Here is a 19,948-nt window from a genome sequence, read left to right as displayed (position 1 = left end):
AGTCCAGAATTCTAATATTGGAACCATCGTTAACTGTACCTATAGTCTTCCAGTTCAGCAAACACTGGATGAGGTAGCAAAAAGACAACAAGGTAAGAGGAAGTGCATGGAACTGAATCACGTATAACAGTTTCGGATAATGTGCAGTTTGTGAACCAGTTCAGAAGCGATGTGCACACTGCATTAATGCACAGCAGATTGTATGCAGACTTGTTTTTGATTTTATTTTTTAAAGGCAGTTGCTCTTAACTGTACAGGTGCATCCAGAAGTGCAGGGAGAAGTACAAATAGCATATATAAGCCTTCGCTTACAACTTCCATATGTACAAGGTGTACATGGATTGCATGCGATGTCACAGGTACCATGATTGAGCCTGGAGTATACCATCCACCATGCGGCCATAACTGGTGGTGATAAATGAATTGGTGAAACTAGCAGGCGCTTATGCCTTGACCCTTGCAACAGAGATAGTAGACATTGCGTTGCATGTGCAACGTGTTCATGCATCAATTCTGTAACTTGAATTATAATTAGATTTGGTAGTGTGCATATATGCAAGTATTGCAAGAATATAAATTTTAACTAAATATAAAGATGTTGTTTCATGAAATTTGTTTTCTGCAATATAATAATGTAAACAGCAAAAGCAGGTCCAGTGTGCACAACGTTCTAGCAAAAATCATACAGCCATGGTTGCATGTGTCAATATGGCATGGAATTGGCTATTGTGTTCATCTTTAACGTGCAGATTTGTGTGCAGATGCTTTGCCTGTAGTGGCACCCAGCATATTACCGAATGGAGCAGTGGAGGCGTCTCGGAGAGACCCTACAGCTGCAAGAGGAGCAGCAACTGAACAAGCGGCAGCAGCAGAAAAGGACGTGGGAGGAGCTGCATCAGTAGTCCCGACACCCGCTGGACCATCTGAAGAAGCCCCAGCAAGCAGTAAGGACTGCAGCATGTGGTCATACTGATTTTGAGAATGCGCATGGAGCATGTAAAAGCGTTCATAATAGCATGGAATTTTGTAGATTGAATGCTTACACCCAGCGCTTTATCTTTCAGGTTGTTTTACAGCAGATGCACCCCGTTCAGCTGAGCTGGAAGCATCCGTGTTGGATGATGCGCAGGATTTCACGCTTACGTCAGGTGGACTTGTAAGTATATTTTTACTGTTATATGTTGGGAATGCGCAATGGCCCCCTGCTTTATTTCGGGGTTTATAATTTCATCCTTGATCTGTCATCTCTCAAGATTGCTAATACATACATATTTGTTATGTGTTCTTTTTTAGTTCCACTTGACTCAAGGCGTGTATATCAAGCCAGACCAGGCAGAGAAGCTATTTAAAAACAAGAAACCAAGCATTGTTGTCAGGGACTCAGCTCAATTATTGTGGGGCGTTGAATAGGATGGGAGATTGTGCTAGTAGAACTAGCCATCCTATATATGCAATGCCTTGTGACCTCGAGAGTACCAGGAGCTTGGAAGAATGCTAACATTATCTTTATAAAGGAGACGTCAAGGACTTGAAGAATTACAGACCGATCAGCTTACTGTTCATTGCCTACTAAGTATTTGCTAAGGTAATCGCTAATAGTCAGGACAACCTTAGGCTTTAATCAACCAAATAATTAGGCAGGCTTTCATAAAAGATACTCAACAATAGATCATGTTCACGCTATCAGTGAGTGATAGAGGAATGCACAGATTATAACCGACCCCTATATATGGCCTTCATTGATTACGAGAAAGCATTTAACTCAGTGGAAACCTCAACTGTCATGCAGGCACTGCAGAATCAGCGTGTGGAAGAGTGTTATGTGAAAATATTGGAAGATATTTATAACGATTGCACGCCTACCATAGTCCTCCATATAGTCATCAATAAAATTCCAATAAGGAAGGGTGTCAGGCAGGGAGACACGATCTCGCCAATGCTATTCACTGCCTGTTTACAGGAGGTATTCCGCGGCCTGAAATGGGAACATTTGGGGATAAGAGTTAATGGAGAATACCTGAGTAATTTGCGATTCGCTGATGACATTGCCTTGCTAAGCCACTCAGGACAAGAACTGCAAAGCATGATCAATGAGTTAGACAGGCAGAGCAGAATGGTGGGGCTAAAAAATAATATGCAGAAAACCAAAGTAGAAACAACAGTTCGCAATTGGTAGCGAGGTGCTGGAAGTAGTAAGAGAATATGCCTACTTAGGGCAGGTAGTGACCGCTAATACAGATCATGAAAGGGAAATAACTAGAAGAATAAGAATGGGTGGAGCGCATATGGCAGGTTCTCCCAGATCATGAATGGCAGTTTACCATTATCCCTCAAGAGAAAAGTCTACGACAGCTGTATCTTACCGGTACTCATCTATGGGGCAGAAATGTGGAGGCTAATAAAGAGGGTTCAGCTTAAGTTAAGGACAACACAGTGAGCTATGGATAGGAAAATGACAGGTGTAACGTTAAGAAACCAGAAGTAGGCAGAGTGGATGAGGGAACAAACGTGGGTTAATGACATCCTAGTTGAAATCAAGAGGAAGAAGTGGGCTTGGGCAGGGCAAGTAATGCAAAGGCAAGATAACCGCTGGTCCTTAAGGGTAACAGAGTGGATTCCAAGAGAAGGCAAGCATAGCAGGGGGTGGCAGGAAGTTAGGTGGGCGGGTGAGATTAAGGAGTTTGCGGGAATGCGGTGGCCGCAGCTGGCAAAGGACAGGGTTAATTGGAGACATGGGAGAGGCCTTCACCCTTCAGTGGGCGTAGTCAGGCTGATGATGACGATGATGACATTCCTCCAGAATAAATTTTTTTTTACAGGCACCTATGGATGTCGCTGAAAGCCAGGAGACTTTGGCAGGCCCATCACAACAGGTATTTTACAATATGCCATTTTGTGACTGCATCAATTCGAAGAACAACAGTGTCTGCGTTTATGTCGCAGCACGAGCGACCAAAAACAGATTTCTGTAACAGAATGCATCCTGGCACTGGCTCAGAGGAAGTTTTCTCTGAATCGCCTCAACACATTAGTCATTTTTTATAATCCTTTTGGCAGAACTGAAAACACAGCCTAGCAGTGTGGTGCTTTTCTATTTTTCAGTAGTTGCTTAGAACTGAATACATCTTATGCTTTGGTAGAAGCATATTTCTCAAGAATAAAATTTTTTTTCACACGCACCTATGGATGTCACTGAAAGCCAGGAGACTGGCAGGCCCATCACAACAGGTATTTTACAATATGCCATTTTGTGACTGCATCAATTCGAAGAACAACAGTGTCTGCATTTATGTCGCAGCACGAGCGACCAAAAACAGATTTCTGTAACAGAATGCATCCTGGCACTGGCTCAGAGGAAGTTTTCTCTGAATCGCCTCAACACATTAGTCATTTTTTATAATCCTTTTGACAGAACTGAAAACACAGCCTAGCAGTGTGATGCTTTTCTATTTTTCAGTAGTTGCTTAGAACTGAATACATCTTATGCTTTGGTAGAAGCATATTTCTCAAGAATAAAATTTTTTTTCACAGGAACCTATGGATGTCACTGAAAGCCAGGAGACTTTGGCAGGCCCATCACAACAGGTATTTTACAATATGCCATTTTGTGACTGCATCAATTCGAAGAACAACAGTGTCTGCATTTATGTCGCAGCACGAGCGACCAAAAACAGATTTCTGTAACAGAATGCATCCTGGCACTGGCTCAGAGGAAGTTTTCTCTGAATCGCCTCAACACATTAGTCATTTTTTATAATCCTTTTGACAGAACTGAAAACACAGCCTAGCAGTGTGATGCTTTTCTATTTTTCAGTAGTTGCTTAGAACTGAATACATCTTATGCTTTGGTAGAAGCATATTTCTCAAGAATAAAATTTTTTTCACAGGAACCTATGGATGTCACTGAAAGCCAGGAGACTTTGGCAGGCCCATCACAACAGGTATTTTACAATATGCCATTTTGTGACTGCATCAATTCGAAAAACAACAGTGCCTGCATTTATGTCGCAGCACAAGCGACCAAAAACAGATTTCTGTAACAGAATGCATCCTGGCACTGGCTCAGAGGAAGTTTTCTCTGAATTGCCTCAACACATTAGTCATTTTTTATAATCCTTTTGACAGAACTGAAAACACAGCCTAGCAGTGTGATGCTTTTCTATTTTTCAGTAGTTGCTTAGAACTGAATACATCTTATGCTTTGGTAGAAGCATATTTCTCAAGAATAAAATTTTTTTTCACAGGAACCTATGGATGTCACTGAAAGCCAGGAGACTTTGGCAGGCCCATCACAACAGGTATTTTACAATATGCCATTTTGTGACTGCATCAATTCGAAGAACAACAGTGTCTGCATTTATGTCGCAGCACGAGCGACCAAAAACAGATTTCTGTAACAGAATGCATCCTGGCACTGGCTCAGAGAAAGTTTTCTCTGAATCGCCTCAACACATTAGTCATTTTTTATAATCCTTTTGACAGAACTGAAAACACAGCCTAGCAGTGTGATGCTTTTCTATTTTTCAGTAGTTGCTTAGAACTGAATACATCTTATGCTTTGGTAGAAGCATATTTCTCAAGAATAAAATTTTTTTTCACAGGAACCTATGGATGTCACTGAAAGCCAGGAGACTTTGGCAGGCCCATCACAACAGGTATTTTACAATATGCCATTTTGTGACTGCATCAATTCGAAGAACAACAGTGTCTGCATTTATGTCGCAGCACGAGCGACCAAAAACAGATTTCTGTAACAGAATGCATCCTGGCACTGGCTCAGAGGAAGTTTTCTCTGAATCGCCTCAACACATTAGTCATTTTTTATAATCCTTTTGACAGAACTGAAAACACAGCCTAGCAGTGTGATGATTTTCTATTTTTCAGTAGTTGCTTAGAACTGAATACATCTTATGCTTTGGTAGAAGCATATTTCTCAAGAATAAAATTTTTTTTCACAGGAACCTATGGATGTCACTGAAAGCCAGGAGACTTTGGCAGGCCCATCACAACAGGTATTTTACAATATGCCATTTTGTGACTGCATCAATTCGAAGAACAACAGTGTCTGCATTTATGTCGCAGCACGAGCGACCAAAAACAGATTTCTGTAACAGAATGCATCCTGGCACTGGCTCAGAGGAAGTTTTCTCTGAATCGCCTCAACACATTAGTCATTTTTTATAATCCTTTTGACAGAACTGAAAACACAGCCTAGCAGTGTGATGCTTTTCTATTTTTCAGTAGTTGCTTAGAACTGAATACATCTTATGCTTTGGTAGAAGCATATTTCTCAAGAATAAAATTTTTTTTCACAGGAACCTATGGATGTCACTGAAAGCCAGGAGACTTTGGCAGGCCCATCACAACAGGTATTTTACAATATGCCATTTTGTGACTGCATCAATTCGAAGAACAACAGTGTCTGCATTTATGTCGCAGCACGAGCGACCAAAAACAGATTTCTGTAACAGAATGCATCCTGGCACTGGCTCAGAGGAAGTTTTCTCTGAATCGCCTCAACACATTAGTCATTTTTTATAATCCTTTTGACAGAACTGAAAACACAGCCTAGCAGTGTGATGCTTTTCTATTTTTCAGTAGTTGCTTAGAACTGAATACATCTTATGCTTTGGTAGAAGCATATTTCTCAAGAATAAAATTTTTTTTCACAGGAACCTATGGATGTCACTGAAAGCCAGGAGACTTTGGCAGGCCCATCACAACAGGTATTTTACAATATGCCATTTTGTGACTGCATCAATTCGAAGAACAACAGTGTCTGCATTTATGTCGCAGCACGAGCGACCAAAAACAGATTTCTGTAACAGAATGCATCCTGGCACTGGCTCAGAGGAAGTTTTCTCTGAATCGCCTCAACACATTAGTCATTTTTTATAATCCTTTTGACAGAACTGAAAACACAGCCTAGCAGTGTGATGCTTTTCTATTTTTCAGTAGTTGCTTAGAACTGAATACATCTTATGCTTTGGTAGAAGCATATTTCTCAAGAATAAAATTTTTTTTCACAGGCACCTATGGATGTCACTGAAAGCCAGGAAACTTTACCAGGCCCATCACAACAGGTATGTTACGATATACCATTTTGTGACAGCAACTGCTAGAAGATTGACAGTGTCTGAGTTTATCTCGCAGCACAAGTCACGAAACGGGTGAATTTTTATGTAAAAGAAAGCTTCCTGGCGCAGGCTCAGAGGAAGTTTTGACCAAGCCACCTCAGCACACCAGTCATATCTTTATTCCTTCAGACATAACTTAAAACGGTCTAGTAGTGTGATGCTTCTCCACTTTTCACTAGGTGCTTAAAACTGAACGCTTGTTATGTCTCGGTACACACACATTTCTCCTGAACAAAATTTTTTTACAGGCATCTATGGATGTGGCCACAATGCTGGACATTCAGCCAGGGCCATCTCAAGCCTTTCAACTTACATCAGTAAGTTTCATATCGTCCTGTGTGGTTTCCATCCAGGTTTATTCACTGCATGAGGTAGGATGTCGTTGCAATTCTGCAATGTAAAGTGCAGTAGAACCTGCAGTTGTTTGTCAGGCCCCGTGCTTACCGGAGACAGTAGCAGAGTGCAGTAGGTTCTGCAAAGATCCTTCATATAGGATGGTACCTTTTTGTGGAACCACATAAGCACATTAGTAACTGCCACAATATTCTTTCATGTGCCTTCATTGCTTATGTTCGTTACACAAATCAATATAGTCATCTCGTCAGAGTTCCACTACAAATAATCTGTCAGTATCAAGAAAAATTTGGCTATGCAAGACATACTCCACCAGGTCAGTGATATCTTTTCTACAAAATTTTCTCACGTTATTCCAAACTGGTTTTACTGATTTTGGACAAGGTCATTGACAGCTATGTAGAAAGTATTCGGTGCAAACTGGCATGCGTGCTACATGAAAAATTTGTACTGTCATGTTTTCTTCTTTTTCAGTTGTTCCTTGTATAAGTTTTCATGAAATACTTCTTATATGGGTACATGCCAACCTCTTTAACGTCAGTTCCAGTGGGCATTCAGAAAAGGAGATTGCACGACACAAAATTTAATGCAATAATTTTTAAAGCTGTATGTATTCACGCTTCTACACAGTTGTGCTATTAACCCTGCTTTATTTCTGCAACACTTTGAGTGTATAATAAAATTAAAATGTGTAGACATATAACATTACCTTAACATGCTAGGTGATATGAGTTTAACAATGTGCGAGCGTTTTTCTTTTGCAGTGACATCGAAAGGCATTGAGTACGTATGCACTGAAGCTGTTGCGTGGCCCAGTAGTGGGCATGCCGAGTAATTTTGTGATTAGCCTCATGTCCTGCTTTCCTTCTTATGCCTTGATGCATGGCGGAGGAGAACAGGGCAACAGGCATTCTAAGGTGGGCTGCATTACTAAACAGTTTATCTTATGCAGGAACTTCCGACTTTGCCAACCGCCCCAGTCTCTGTTGGGACGCCACGAATAAGGAGGCCAGCAATGGTAAATGGACCTGTCAAATGTGCCTATTTCTGAAGCAGAATTCAACATCATGAATGTCAAATGCTTGTGCATATGCCAAGAGCGTATTTGATAGCGTGAGTGGCCCATCCACAGCATGCATTATTAGCATAATCTTTAACACAGCATGTGCAGGCACCCAGACTGTGTGAATGGACTTATCTTGATTTCGCCGTGGCAATTTTTACTAATATCTACTAACTGATCTGCATGGTATATTGTATGCAATGATGAATCAATAAACCAATGAATTTTTAAGTACGTGTGAGTGGCCTGCATATCAAGCTGAGGAGCACATTATGGAATCTTCTTCTTGGACATCTCTCCATCTACCAGAGGAGAATCGGTGAGTCACAGCTTCATTTATTGATCTATTCAAGTACCCTAAGGGTCCACTAGGGGCATTACATAGGGGGAGATGGGGGGGACTCAAAGCGGAACAAAATTGTTTCAAAAACAAAAAAGCAGCGTAGGTATGGCACTCAGGTGCAAGTCGAGAAACATCATTGCCAAGTAAATATTCTTACGAAAATTCACAAAGAAAAAATAAATAGCAGGTGCGAATTAGTCATCTGAGAAATCAAATTTTGCTACTGAAAGTGTGAGGAATCCATATAAGAAAGTGATCCTGACTGAAATAACAAAGACTCTGTTATCATGGCAATCCTGGAAGGTAAATCATTGCATTCTTTCATCATTAAGGTTACAGGTGAATTTTTGTACTTTTCCATCTGGACAAAAACAGGGTTACCCTTGTAGGCATTACCGGCTTGATGCTAGGTGAGGTGCTGGTAAAATATGTGACAGGGCAAATGATCTGTTGCTATGGTACAATGTGCGAGAAAAAGATGATCAAGTGAATTTTCTGTGCGTTGTGAGTGATGGCATGCTGAGCATTTCCATCAGAGGTGAAACACTTTGATATTAAAGTAGGACGAGAAGATTAACTGAGCTCCTTCATTCTTCTTTTAATGGAACATTCAGAGTGCTTTGTGTTTTATATGTGCACACTGTTGTAACTGGTATGCAAGGCTTGGGTGTGCATTGTTCTAATGATGCATTGCATTTTCTATCTCTCTTCATAGGAGGACACACCCGAAAAAGCTTACTTGAGAGCAAGGGCTGCATGGTTTTCTGCAATGCATGCTCAGTCAAGAAAAAGCATAAAAAGGCTGCAGCAAACAAGGCGGAGACTGCAAAAGAAAAATGCGGAACTAAAATCTGTTCTGTCAGCTTTAACTACGGAGAATATCCTCCTGACAGAGCAAGTGTCTGTTTTAGATGGCCTGGGTAAAGTAAATAAGCACCTACTTGAAAGACAAGTCGGAAAGCATGGTGGAATTGGCACTCCAAAGCAGTACTCCCCTGAACTGAGAACTTTTGCCTTAACTTTAAATTTCTATTCCCCACGAGCCTATCAGTATGTCAGGAAAGTTTTTGACACGTGCCTCCCACATCCCAGAACTCTGCGAAAATGGTATGAGACTGTTGATGGCCAGGCAGGACTTTCAACAGAAGCTTTCAATGCACTAAAAATGAAGTGTGCTGAAACAGCAAGCAAGGGGCACCGAACAGTTTGCAGCCTCATGGTTGATGAAATGGCTATTCGGCAAAACATCCAGTGGAACAAACGCAACTTTGAAGGGTTTGTTGACTTTGGCAGTGGCATTGACAGCGACTCTTTGCCACAAGCAAAGGCTGCATTCGTTATAATGGCTGTGGCTATTAATGGGCGATGGAAGTTGCCCCTTGGGTACTTCCTAGTTGATGGCCTAATTGGAACACAGAGGGCTAACCTTGTCACCCAGTGCCTTCATAAGGCACATGATGCTGGAGCTATGGTTGCTTCACTCACTTGTGACGGGGCGCCCGCAAATCTGGCTATGTTGCAAGAGCTTGGGTGTGATTTCCAACATGTGGGAGACCTAAAAACAACCTTTCGACACCCAGCTACCCAGGAACCAGTGGCAGCTTTTTTGGATCCCTGCCATATGCTAAAACTTGTGAGGAATGCACTGGCACACAAGAGGTACTTTATTGACCACCAAGGAAGGACAGTGTCATGGGAGCATATTGAGCGGCTGCATACTGTGCAGCAGAAAGAAGGCCTACATTTGGCTGACAAGTTGCGCAGAGCTCATATTGAGTGGCAGCGGCAGCCCATGAAAGTTAGACTTGCTGCCCAAGTAATGAGCACTTCTGTTGCGACAGCACTAGCCGAGTGCAGGGAACTTGACCTGGAAGGTTTTTCTGGCACACAGGCAACAGAGAATGTTTTGTTGAAAATTAATAAGACATTTGATGCCCTAAATTCTAGAAGCCCATATCAGAAAGGTTGGAAGAAACCTATAAATGAAAAGAACATTGAAGCTTTCAAAGGCATGTTCAAAACCACAACCCATTACCTCTCTTCCTTGAAGGAGTCTGCAAATGGAAGACGAATGAATGAAACAAACCGAAAGACAGGTTTTTTAGGTTTTATCATCTGCATGCAAAGCCTGATTAGTCTTTTTCATTTTCTTGTCACTGAAAAACGAGTGCTGAAGTACATTCCGGCCCACAAAATTTGCCAGGACCATTTGGAACTGTTTTTTGGCCTAATTCGAGCACATGGCGGGCATAATGACAACCCTACTACACAGCAGTTTCGTGCTGCCTTCAAAAAAGTGATTGTTCATAGTGAACTGGCTGATGTATCAACAGGCAACTGTCTGAGCCTGGACAGCATATCCATATTGTCATGCAGCAGTGCAACAGTTATTTCTTCTCAGGTCTTGAATATATCTGCACCAAGGAGGCAACTTCTAGACAGTGATGCTGTTCAGCAGTCTCGGGTAACAGCTGCAGACCATGACTACATCATAGCTCCAGGCTACATCAGTGAATGTGGAGGCCGAATTGTGGCTTACATGGCAGGTTATGTAGCTCATAAATTGGCTGCAAAGCTGACTTGTGATCACTGCACAAGTGCACTACTCACAACAGAACGAGGAAACATTTACTCACTAATTAAGAGGAAAAGCAGAGGAGGGCTGAAATACCCATCAGAAAGTGTACTGAAGATCTGTCAAAAATCGGAGGCGGTGATCAGGACGGCAGTGCACCTGAACAAATTGGCATCAAGAACACTACTCACTGATCTTCTCCACGAGGTTCTTTACGCATTCCACGGTAGAGAGCTCTTCAATGAACTTCATGAGCACATGTTCGACAACTCTCCACTCGACAATCATTACATGCACCTTGTCAGAAGTGTTGCAGAAAATTACATCAACATGCGCTTGTTTCATGTTGGCAAGCAGGCAACCGAGAGCCTGCACACTGCTCAGGTCCGGCAGATGTTTAAAAAAATAACTCAATTCAAGGGGCAGTGACTGATGCGACAGTGAGAATTAAAAAATCAGACTTTGTTTTCGTCAGCACATGTCTTAATTTACCGTAGAGTATGAATGCAACCAGCCCATAGGGGTCCCATGCTTCATGTTGACACTGCAGCTTGCTGCCGCAATATGAGCTGAATAAGAATCTTACATGTAACAGACTTTCATGTCTAACTTTGTCAGAATAAAATTCTATTCAAACGGCCGCTCACAGTTTAGAGTACATTACAACCTGTCATACTGAGTATTGAAAAGAATAGCTTTTTAATGTGAATGCGTCATGTACACCACCGACTTAGGCTCATGCTTGATGGCAGTCACTGTCAGTTTTTTCAGGAGTAATCAGGGTTTTGATTTAGCTTGATTGCTACTGAATCAACCAGAAATTACCTGCTTCCTAAAATCAGATTTTCGTCTTTTGTGGTAAATGAACAATACGCACATTTTAAAATAGAAGTCAGTTAAGTAAAATCAGTACATGTCCAGAGCGCAAATGCTAGTTCTTGTTCATGAATCTATATGCTGTAGATTCACAGATGGACATGTACTATTGGTCACTGATGTTCAAGAATAGGGGCTGCAGTTAGCAGTCTCCCAGAGCTTTCTTTACAGCGTGCCTGCACTACTGTCCTTTAGGGTACAGGGTGACTGAAGTATCTTGTAAAACCTCGTTGATACGTTTTATTTTTTAACTGCGGGAAAAACGTATTATCCGGGAAAACGTATGATCCAAACCGCCTGATTTTGAGAAATATAACTGTAGGATGGGGTAAAAAGACATTGACACCTTCACTTTATAAAAATGTCGATTGGCATTTCTCGGCATTAGAGCTGAACAGATCCCATTCCAGTGTTCGCTGAATTCAGTCCGCGTTCGCGCTGTCTTTAGCGCGGAAGGAAATTCGTAACGCATGCGGTCCGTCGACAGCAGTGAAGAAAGTAACCAAAATCTCTTCGTCATTTTTCGGATGCCTCGCCCCTTTGCTTCCAAGTATTGTGGAAAAGCCACCGCGGCGGCTGATTGTCGAAGTGTTTCTGCTTTTTAAGCCGCGTTTCACAGACCCGGCCCGTTCGTATATATGCGCATCGCTGTAGCTCGTAAGAAGCTTCGCCTCCTTTCCCTTATGCACCGCGAAGAAACTTCATACCGCGTCCCCGCAGAAACGGCCGTCGAGAATGCTAGCGCGCCGTTTTTATATTTTGCCCTTGATAATGGTGCTTCACCTCGTGGCATCGAAGTATTGCAGAGAAGCCACCACAACGGGTGACTGCCGCAAAAACCATGTTGCGTGCCCTCTCGTTTGGCCCACTTGTATGTTTGCACATGTGCGGTTGGTCAATAAACGTATTATACGACCGCAGTTTGTCGAAATTTCAAACGCAGTAGCCGGGAAATCGTGTTTTCCGGGAACGTATTAACCGGGAAATAATATAGTGCAACTCTATGGGGCTTTTTTTAATGTCCGCGCTGTTGAGCGTACGAACCGGGAAATCGTATGAACCGGGACCGTGTCAATGAGGTTTTACTCCATATTTTGTAAAAAATATGGAGTGCATGTTTTTCATACTATAGAAGCCAGAATAATCAGAGTAATTAGTGTACCATACTTATAATTTTAGTTCTAGATATTCAACACAACTGAAGGTGATTTTGGCCTTTCAAAGTAATAGTGTCAAAAGGGGGTGATCATCCCACTGCACGCAGCAACAGAGTAAGCACTAGCATATAAGTTTTGCAACAAATTCATGTTCTTAAATGATGGAAACACTTTTCCACATGCACTTAATTGGTACATTCATGCATACAGAGGACAACCTTATCATTCTACCAGCCGCAATTTGTACATTATATTAAGCATTTTTTAGCTGTCATCATGCCTTAGTTGTGCACAGCTCAAATGCCCGACTTATGTGCAGACTATGTTGGTTGGCTCGTGGTTTTGACAAATATAAAACAGCATGTGCACACAAGTACCACATAGTACACAACAAACAGAACAGAAAATTGGACAGAAAACTATGCTATTTCTATACTGTTTCAGGCTAGGCAGATGAGTCAAATACAACAATGCAACAATAGAAACAGTGTCAGCAGGGTGCTCTCTTTCTTTACATATATTACAGAAAGGAATACATGAAGCAGAAGGGAGGAAAATGATTCACTTTTTCCACTAGCTGCGACAACTGTTACCAATTTTTCAAGTCACTTCCATGCAGTGCTCCAATTACTTTGCATTTGCATCGCTTAAATTTTATCAACTTTGTGATGCAGAAACAACTACTGAGAAATGAAAGCTTTCACACAATTTGACAAGATCGGTCCACAAATATTTTTCTGTCTCAAAGCCCCCATTTACTGCCTTCCTATATATGTTTTACTCTCTCTGTTCGAATGGTTCATGGTTGCAAATTGATCTAATTCAGTTGTGCATTTCTTCTTCTGGTCGTTTTTGTTGAATCCTTTTTATGTGTGTTCTCCTTCCATGTGTTATCACTTTTGTTAAAACATTTTGCTTGCTTCAGGTAGCAAGCTATGTTTTGTAATAAGTGTTATGCTGTATCAAATCTTTTTAAAGCTCATATTTTGATTGTCCAATAAAATATAAATTTTGGACTTCATTATTCCGTTTAATCAGCTGAATGCAAGAAAGTGCAACTCGGCGAGGTGGTCGCGAGGGTCGACTCGGCATCTCGGTAAACGGTAAGTTGCGAGGTACTCTCAATCTTACAGAGGCATGGCCTTACACTTCACCACCCTTAAGCGCAAATGTTTTAAACCTAACACTGCGCCTCCTAAACCCGGCTATGTGTCCTTGCTCGCACAACAGCACTCAATCGAGACAGCAGCGCGGGTCGGTCGATCCACTGGGTCCATATCGGAGAAAACTTGCACGCAGTTGACATATCGCTCGCACAGCGTACAGTAAACATATGGTACGCTTCAGACTGCTTCGCGTATCGCTTTGCTGACGGATACCATCGCATGCGGCGCGGCTTCCTTGGCACTGCACGCTTCGGTGAGCACACCGCGGCCCACGCATATCGGTCGCCACCAGTTGTGACCGTCATGCATAGGGGAATGTAGACGCAACGGGTATGCTTACAAGGACACGGTCTGGACGAGTTTGTATTTATTCGTGGTTAAAACAGCGCGGGAAAAATACACAAAAATGAAGGAACACTTATTCACACACAAAACAATTAAGCGCCGACTCGCAGTTTTTCTTCCCGCGCTGCTGTAACCATAAACCAGCGTGTCACCGTCGCCTATCGCTTTATGAGCCGTCGGCACTGTCAATTTCTCCTTGGAACAAGGCTAGCAGCGTTGAGGGACGCAACCGCACAAAGCCGAAAGAGAATAGCGCCAAGCTTTTTCAGAGAAAGCTGTTGCGGGCTTCCAAAACAACCGCTTTCGTCAAGACGGCATCCTGAATGAACTAAGCGCACAGCAATGAAGACCAGCACCGACTACAGGCCTCTGGAACTTTGTGCCTGGATTGAATAAAAATGCGAATTTCCAACTCTACTCGACCGGTCTGCCGACATGGGTGATGCGTGAAGCAGACGACGCTGACGACGCCGCTGCGCCCAACGCTGCTATTGGCTGCGCCATCGGCCAACAAATCCCAGTAGGCCTTGCAAAACCACGTGACTTCCTGCGAAGGTCTTCCTATGGTTTCCTTCCTCCATGGTTCGGCAGCCAGCGGGCTGCCCGAGCGTGGTAAATCCAAGGCGGATTTATAGTGGTGGCGAAGGCTGGGCCGAAAAGTGGTTTAGCGCGACTGCAGCACAACCAGAGGATGGGGGGGGGGGGGGGGGGGGCAAAACACTCATATAAATAAATGATAAAACTACAAAATTGGAATGTAATCTGCCAATAGAAACGAAAAAATATATTAGCACCTTGTTTTACGAAAGAGGTAAGTCATTTTATTAAAACCTGGCAAATTTTCTATTTTTGCAACACTCTTGACCTGCCCCCTATTCATGAGTGTGCGGTGCATTACAGCGCGTCTTTGCAGGCCTTGTTTCGATACCCGGCTAACCCGGCCACAGTGGCGATTTCTTATCGCCAGCTGCCTGCGATGGCGCGCCTGGTAAAGCGTATAAATTTAGCTCGCCGGTCTCAAAATGCTCCTTTTGCGAAGTTTTCGTCGTCCTTGCACGTCGCTTCTTTGTCACCGTTCGGTAAGATTTGCACCCCGCTGGACCGCTGCGGCAGTTTTCTCGGTTTTGTCGTCTCCTTCGGCGTGCGGCCAGTGCGAAGTCTTTTTCCGTCTTTGCACGCTTCGCGCTCTTCTTTTGAAGCGCTTAGCGCTTCATTTCAAGATGAGCTTGCGGCATGTGAAGAAGCGATGCTCCGTGGTACACCAAGGCGGTACACTGCGACAGCGTGGATAGTACCATTGGTGTCACGCTACACCGATTCCCGCTTGACTTCGATATGGTTTCGCCGGGCTGTTCGCTCGTGTTTCATAGCTGTAACCCGTTCGTGCGTACTTGGCTTCATGTCTTTTTCAATGTATGGTATTTGCTCCTACGTTGAGCACGTTTGAGGGTGCTAAAGCTGGCTTTAACATTGCCTTGCAGATGTAAACGCACCTGCTATATTCTTTCAGCTGAAGAAATTAAATGTGAAGAATAATCCCAGTGTGCTCTATGGTCTGTGTTGATGCGCCTACTTATGTCATGTTATGTTTGCTTCAATTGAAGCTGTCGTAGCATTGTTTTCTATACTTTTCAATTTCCTGACAACGTTCGTGGCACTTCAGGGCTTTTTCCTTCTGCACTGTGACTATTGAGATGATTAGCCAACTTAAACAATACTGCTTGTGCTGCCTGTGACATGTATTTTTGTTTGTGTGCCAAGGGTGTGCTTTGTGACTGTATTTGTTTGGTTGCTGCAATAAACAATGAATATGAAACTATGAAAACCATACTTGCCGTACACTCTATTGCCAACTGTGCACTTGAGCCAGTGCTTTGTGCATCATACCTTGCATCATACCTTGCTGTACTCAAAAGCTCTCAAAAGTACTAGCACCAGTATTTGCACTACGAATCATGCGTGCTTCGCCAGTGTCTGGAAGTGTTGCTGCCTTTCTATGCTGCCCCTCCTTTACCAGTCACTTTCATTGCGTTCCCAATTGCACATTAACAAGGCCATAACTAGCAGGAACTCGAGCACATTTGACTGGCAAAGGTTGGGGCGCGCTGAAAGGCAGCAACCTTCGAGAGATACGGGCTCGAAAACGCGGTTTCTTCAGAAAGACCGCTTTATAATTCGCGCCAAAAGCATACGTATGCGTGACGTCATTCTACGTCACGTTTGCGTAATTTGCCCCCCAAAATCCAGGGGGCGCTGGAGTGCCCATGAGCCGCCATTTTTTGGACCAATGGGTAGGGTGGCTAGAACTGTTTCAGGTGTGAAAAGCGCGGCGCGTTTCCCTTGCCGGAAGTGGCACCGCTGCCCACCGATGCCGCCAGGGGCGCTGATGCTAAAGGCGCCGTCGCGCGGTCGCTGATCATGCACGGTGGAAAGCGCGCGGACCGCGTTTAATTGCGTGATTTGCGCGCTGTGCTTTGCTTTTGGGAGGCCGCTGAAGATGAAAATGGCTTCGCGATGGTGGTTTGTACACTCGATGAAGTTATGAGCTCCGAGTTCTGAAGAATTATTCACCAAGCAGAACTGCTTTCTTGCGCAGCAGACGACAACCAGTTGCTGGAATCACTTCTCTTTTTGTTTCTAAAGCAGAATTTGCGGAGGTCTGATTTAAAGGGAACTGGAGCACTCATCAGGTTCGATTTATGTGCTGGCATGAAAAGCTGCTGCGCATACGCTCACACGCTTTTCAAGAACGCGCTCGGCTGTTCGTTTGTAACATGAAAAGGAGTGCCAGAAGTTTGCTTCTCCCCCCTCCCTTCTTTTTCCATGCCGCTAGAGCGGTTCGCTCGCGCTGCTTTTTGCCTTCCAGTTTTAGTAAATTCTTTTGCTTTCAGCTGGGCTTCCTTCCTCAATAATGTGTGGTATTTTTGTTTTGCGTCACCAGCCGCCGTGGTGGCTGAGTGGTTATGACAGTCTGCTGCTGACGCGAAAGACGTGGGTTCGATCCCGGCCGTGGCGGTCGAATTTCGATGGAGGCGAAATTCGAGAGGCCCCGTACTGTGCGATGTCAGTGCACGTTAAAGAACCCCAGGTGGATGCAATTTCCGGAGCCCTTCTCTACAGCGTCCCTCATGGCCTCGGTCGCTTTGGGACGTTGAAGTACGTACATGAAGTGGGAATTGAGTGTTTTGCGCCAGCACCTTCTCTTGCCTCCCGCGATGGGGTTCGTTAAGGTACGCACGTCGAGTAGCAGCGGATAACAACCGAGCGACTAGATCTGCCTCTCAGGAGCTTCGATTTGAAGCCCACACGCTCTAAACAAAGCATGTAAATTTGCGCTGCTACTGTGTGGAAAATGGTTAACATATTCGGAAAGGGTTTCATGCTTTTTCTTCTGCTCCTTAGACCAATGTATGTGAAGACTACATTGTGTCGCATACACGTTCGTACAGTGAAAGATTTAGTGGGTTTTTACGTGTCGAGGCCGAAAAGCAATAGTAAAACCGTAGTGGAGAGCTCCGGATTAGTTTTCCGCGGCGTGGAGTTTTTACATGCGTTGCAATCTGAGCAAACGAGAATTCCCTTTTCAAAGAAACGCTCTCAAGAAGTGCAGTTCATGAAGCATAGAATTGTGACGAGGGCGCTTCCACAGTAAAACAGCACAGTAAGAAAAAGACGCGTTTCTGGAAGAACACTTATTTTCAGTTGTTCATCCACGTACTATCAGCAAGAAATGAAACGCGAACAAGACAATTGAACCACGGACTGCAAGATACGCCACTCTTAGCCAGGAGGAGCTAAATACTAGTTCCTACTATTTTAATTTCGAAGGAGTGAAGACTCTTCTTCAGAAATGTTTTTCAACCTGGCTTGTAGTTCAAATCCAGGAGCTAATATCTTCCCGTTTTTGTGTTGCCGTCTCAGTTTTCTGGTTCGCGTTTCATTCGTTGCTGATAGATACAAAACAGCATGATAAGCCCGCTAAAGAACGCATGGATTCACGGTTTTTTCTTTCCTTTCGTCTTCCTTTCGATTTACTTAAAAAAAGTGAACCCGTGTTATAAGCAGTAAAACTTGACTTGAGGCACGAAACACCAACGCTTAGTTTTTCTTTTGTCTTTTGGTCTTTGTGGCATTCTCAAATCTCGCGGCAGAAATAACGCATCTAGTGGTCCATGCACCTTAACTTTACCTGCTTCGGAAAGCAACAATCAGCGCGAGCGATGCTTTCTTGGTGCGCGCAATGCTCCGATGTCTCGCTCTGACGGCGTCGCTGTCTTCAGCGCCCCCGCGCGGCATCGGTTGGTCTTGGGGGGCAGCTTCCGGCAGCCGCTTTGCACACCTATGGAGCCTTCGCTACCAGTATACATCTACCTTGGTAAATCGAAGAGGCCCATTAATGCAGCCCACGTGACAAATTGCAAGGAACGCTGGGGTCGCCGCAATCGCCTGGGGTGCCTGGGGTTCTTTCGTCGGCCGGTCAGCGCCAGTCGCAAGCCGACTCCCGGAGAGTATACGGCAAGTGTCCTCGCCCGCATCGGTCCCTGAGCAATTAACTCGACATTCTTGACGAAACGATGGCAGGGCGAGTGGTTGTCTACGGTGGGAAAGGAGCGCTTGGAAGCGCAATTGTCTCTTTTTTCAGGCAGAAGCAGTGGGTGAGCAATGCATGGTTGTTTCAGCCTTTGCTAAGTATCGCATTTCTTTCGCCGGCCGGTCTTATCAGTGCGTCTAGACATTTCAAGGCCTTTTTTTCATGTCGTCTGTGCGAGGCGTTTAGCGACTGCTTAAGTTAGCGCTGAGGTAGGGAAAATTTTATGTGCAGCAACAGGTGTCTTGGAAATTTGCTAATGTTCCCGAGTTGTGGCCATTTCTCTGGTCTTCCAGTGGGTTGCTTCCGTGGACCACTTGCCCAACGAAGAAGCCGACGCCAACGTGGTGGTCCAGCCGTGCGACGCATGGGCCAGTCAGCACGAGCGTGTACTCGAAGGGGTCGACAAAGTTCTCCAGGATGGCAAGATCGATGCGCTCATCTGCGTGGCTGGCGGATGGGCTGGGGGCAACGCGGCCTCTGTCGGTGAGCTACGAACTGATTTGCAAAACTTTGGTAAGAGGTGTTCAGAACACGTGATGACAGCCAGGTACCACTGCTCAAAAATTGGGAGCGATCAGTTGGATTCATGCGGAGGAAATGGAATAATTCCAATTTCGCCCGCGTTTTGTTGCCGCGCGTGAGACAGGCAACCTGGTGATATTGAACGTTCCATTCAATCGCTTTTTAGAGGACACTGTCCTCCTATGGGCCCCTTCGATTTACCACACTTCAGACAGGAAGGTGCATCATGCTAGGTGAGAGTCGACACTCCCATAGGCATGCCCGTAGGGCCCATTAGGTGGTGCTCAGTCTGAACGAGTAGCAAGGCATGCTGGGTACTGACTTCCCGGTCGTTCGGCGAGATGCACTGATGCAACGCTCTGCTTGAAATGCGGCGCTGCCAAGCTTCAATTCGGCTCTTGCTGTGCTAATACACACGCGAGTGAAGTCGTAGAAAAGGTTGTGCATTATTATATCCGTGTTCGACGACATAATAATAAAAGCAATACAAGCACAAACATTTCGCTGTGCATCGTCTGTTCACGCTGAAGTTTAGGCAGTGGTTTAAGGCGCTTCATTCACTCGCTGGAAGTTGGCCTGTTGTTATTGTTACAGTGCGGCTGCTACATTTTTCTCTAACATAGTGTGACACCCATGAAGAGGCGATGCCTAGTCTTTGGTCGGTATCGCCGACTACGCAGAAGATGAGGAGATAGAGGCGGATGCGTCTCGTGCTCGGCAAGCGGACCCCAGCTGGTTTCAGTTGCCCATCGTGGTCTGAATAAACCCCCGGTCGTAACATCTTCGTGGAGGTGTGGGGTAACGATCCCCATACCTTTA

General features: G+C 44.3%; 2 protein-coding genes across 13 annotated transcripts in view; both read left to right on the top strand.

Moving 5' to 3' along the window:
• Positions 1 to 7,785, top strand: part of LOC144112551 (uncharacterized) — a 35,343-nt gene extending 27,558 nt beyond the window's left edge. For 2 of the 11 annotated variants that reach the window (XM_077645357.1, XM_077645353.1), the window contains 14 exons: positions 54 to 92; positions 750 to 944; positions 1,065 to 1,156; positions 2,820 to 2,873; positions 3,532 to 3,585; positions 3,888 to 3,941; positions 4,245 to 4,298; positions 4,602 to 4,655; positions 4,959 to 5,012; positions 5,316 to 5,369; positions 5,673 to 5,726; positions 6,030 to 6,083; positions 6,386 to 6,454; positions 7,444 to 7,785. In XM_077645357.1, the coding sequence (XP_077501483.1) occupies positions 54 to 92; positions 750 to 944; positions 1,065 to 1,156; positions 2,820 to 2,873; positions 3,532 to 3,585; positions 3,888 to 3,941; positions 4,245 to 4,298; positions 4,602 to 4,655; positions 4,959 to 5,012; positions 5,316 to 5,369; positions 5,673 to 5,726; positions 6,030 to 6,083; positions 6,386 to 6,454; positions 7,444 to 7,542 (980 nt within the window). In that variant the 3' untranslated portion in view covers positions 7,543 to 7,785. Of the gene's footprint in view, positions 1 to 53; positions 93 to 749; positions 945 to 1,064; positions 1,157 to 2,819; positions 2,874 to 3,199; positions 3,229 to 3,531; positions 3,586 to 3,887; positions 3,942 to 4,244; positions 4,299 to 4,601; positions 4,656 to 4,958; positions 5,013 to 5,315; positions 5,370 to 5,672; positions 5,727 to 6,029; positions 6,084 to 6,385; positions 6,455 to 7,443 lie in introns of all 11 variants that reach the window. The other 9 variants (XM_077645354.1, XM_077645356.1, XM_077645355.1 and 6 more) reach the window with 9 other exon arrangements.
• Positions 7,786 to 14,571: 6,786 nt separating this feature from the next.
• LOC144112553 (uncharacterized) overlaps positions 14,572 to 19,948 on the top strand; it is a 38,500-nt gene continuing 33,123 nt past the window's right edge. Inside the window, exons 1-3 of one of the 2 annotated variants that reach the window (XM_077645365.1) lie at positions 14,572 to 14,634; positions 18,394 to 18,531; positions 18,901 to 19,090. In XM_077645365.1, the coding sequence (XP_077501491.1) occupies positions 14,596 to 14,634; positions 18,394 to 18,531; positions 18,901 to 19,090 (367 nt within the window). In that variant the 5' untranslated portion in view covers positions 14,572 to 14,595. Of the gene's footprint in view, positions 14,635 to 18,393; positions 18,672 to 18,900; positions 19,091 to 19,948 lie in introns of those variants that run through there. The other variant, XM_077645366.1, reaches the window with a different exon arrangement.

The sequence above is a fragment of the Amblyomma americanum genome, unplaced genomic scaffold, assembly GCF_052857255.1.
Source record: "Amblyomma americanum isolate KBUSLIRL-KWMA unplaced genomic scaffold, ASM5285725v1 scaffold_409, whole genome shotgun sequence".
NCBI classification, from domain to species: Eukaryota; Metazoa; Arthropoda; class Arachnida; order Ixodida; family Ixodidae; genus Amblyomma; species Amblyomma americanum.
This window is presented reverse-complemented; position numbering and strand designations above follow the sequence as displayed.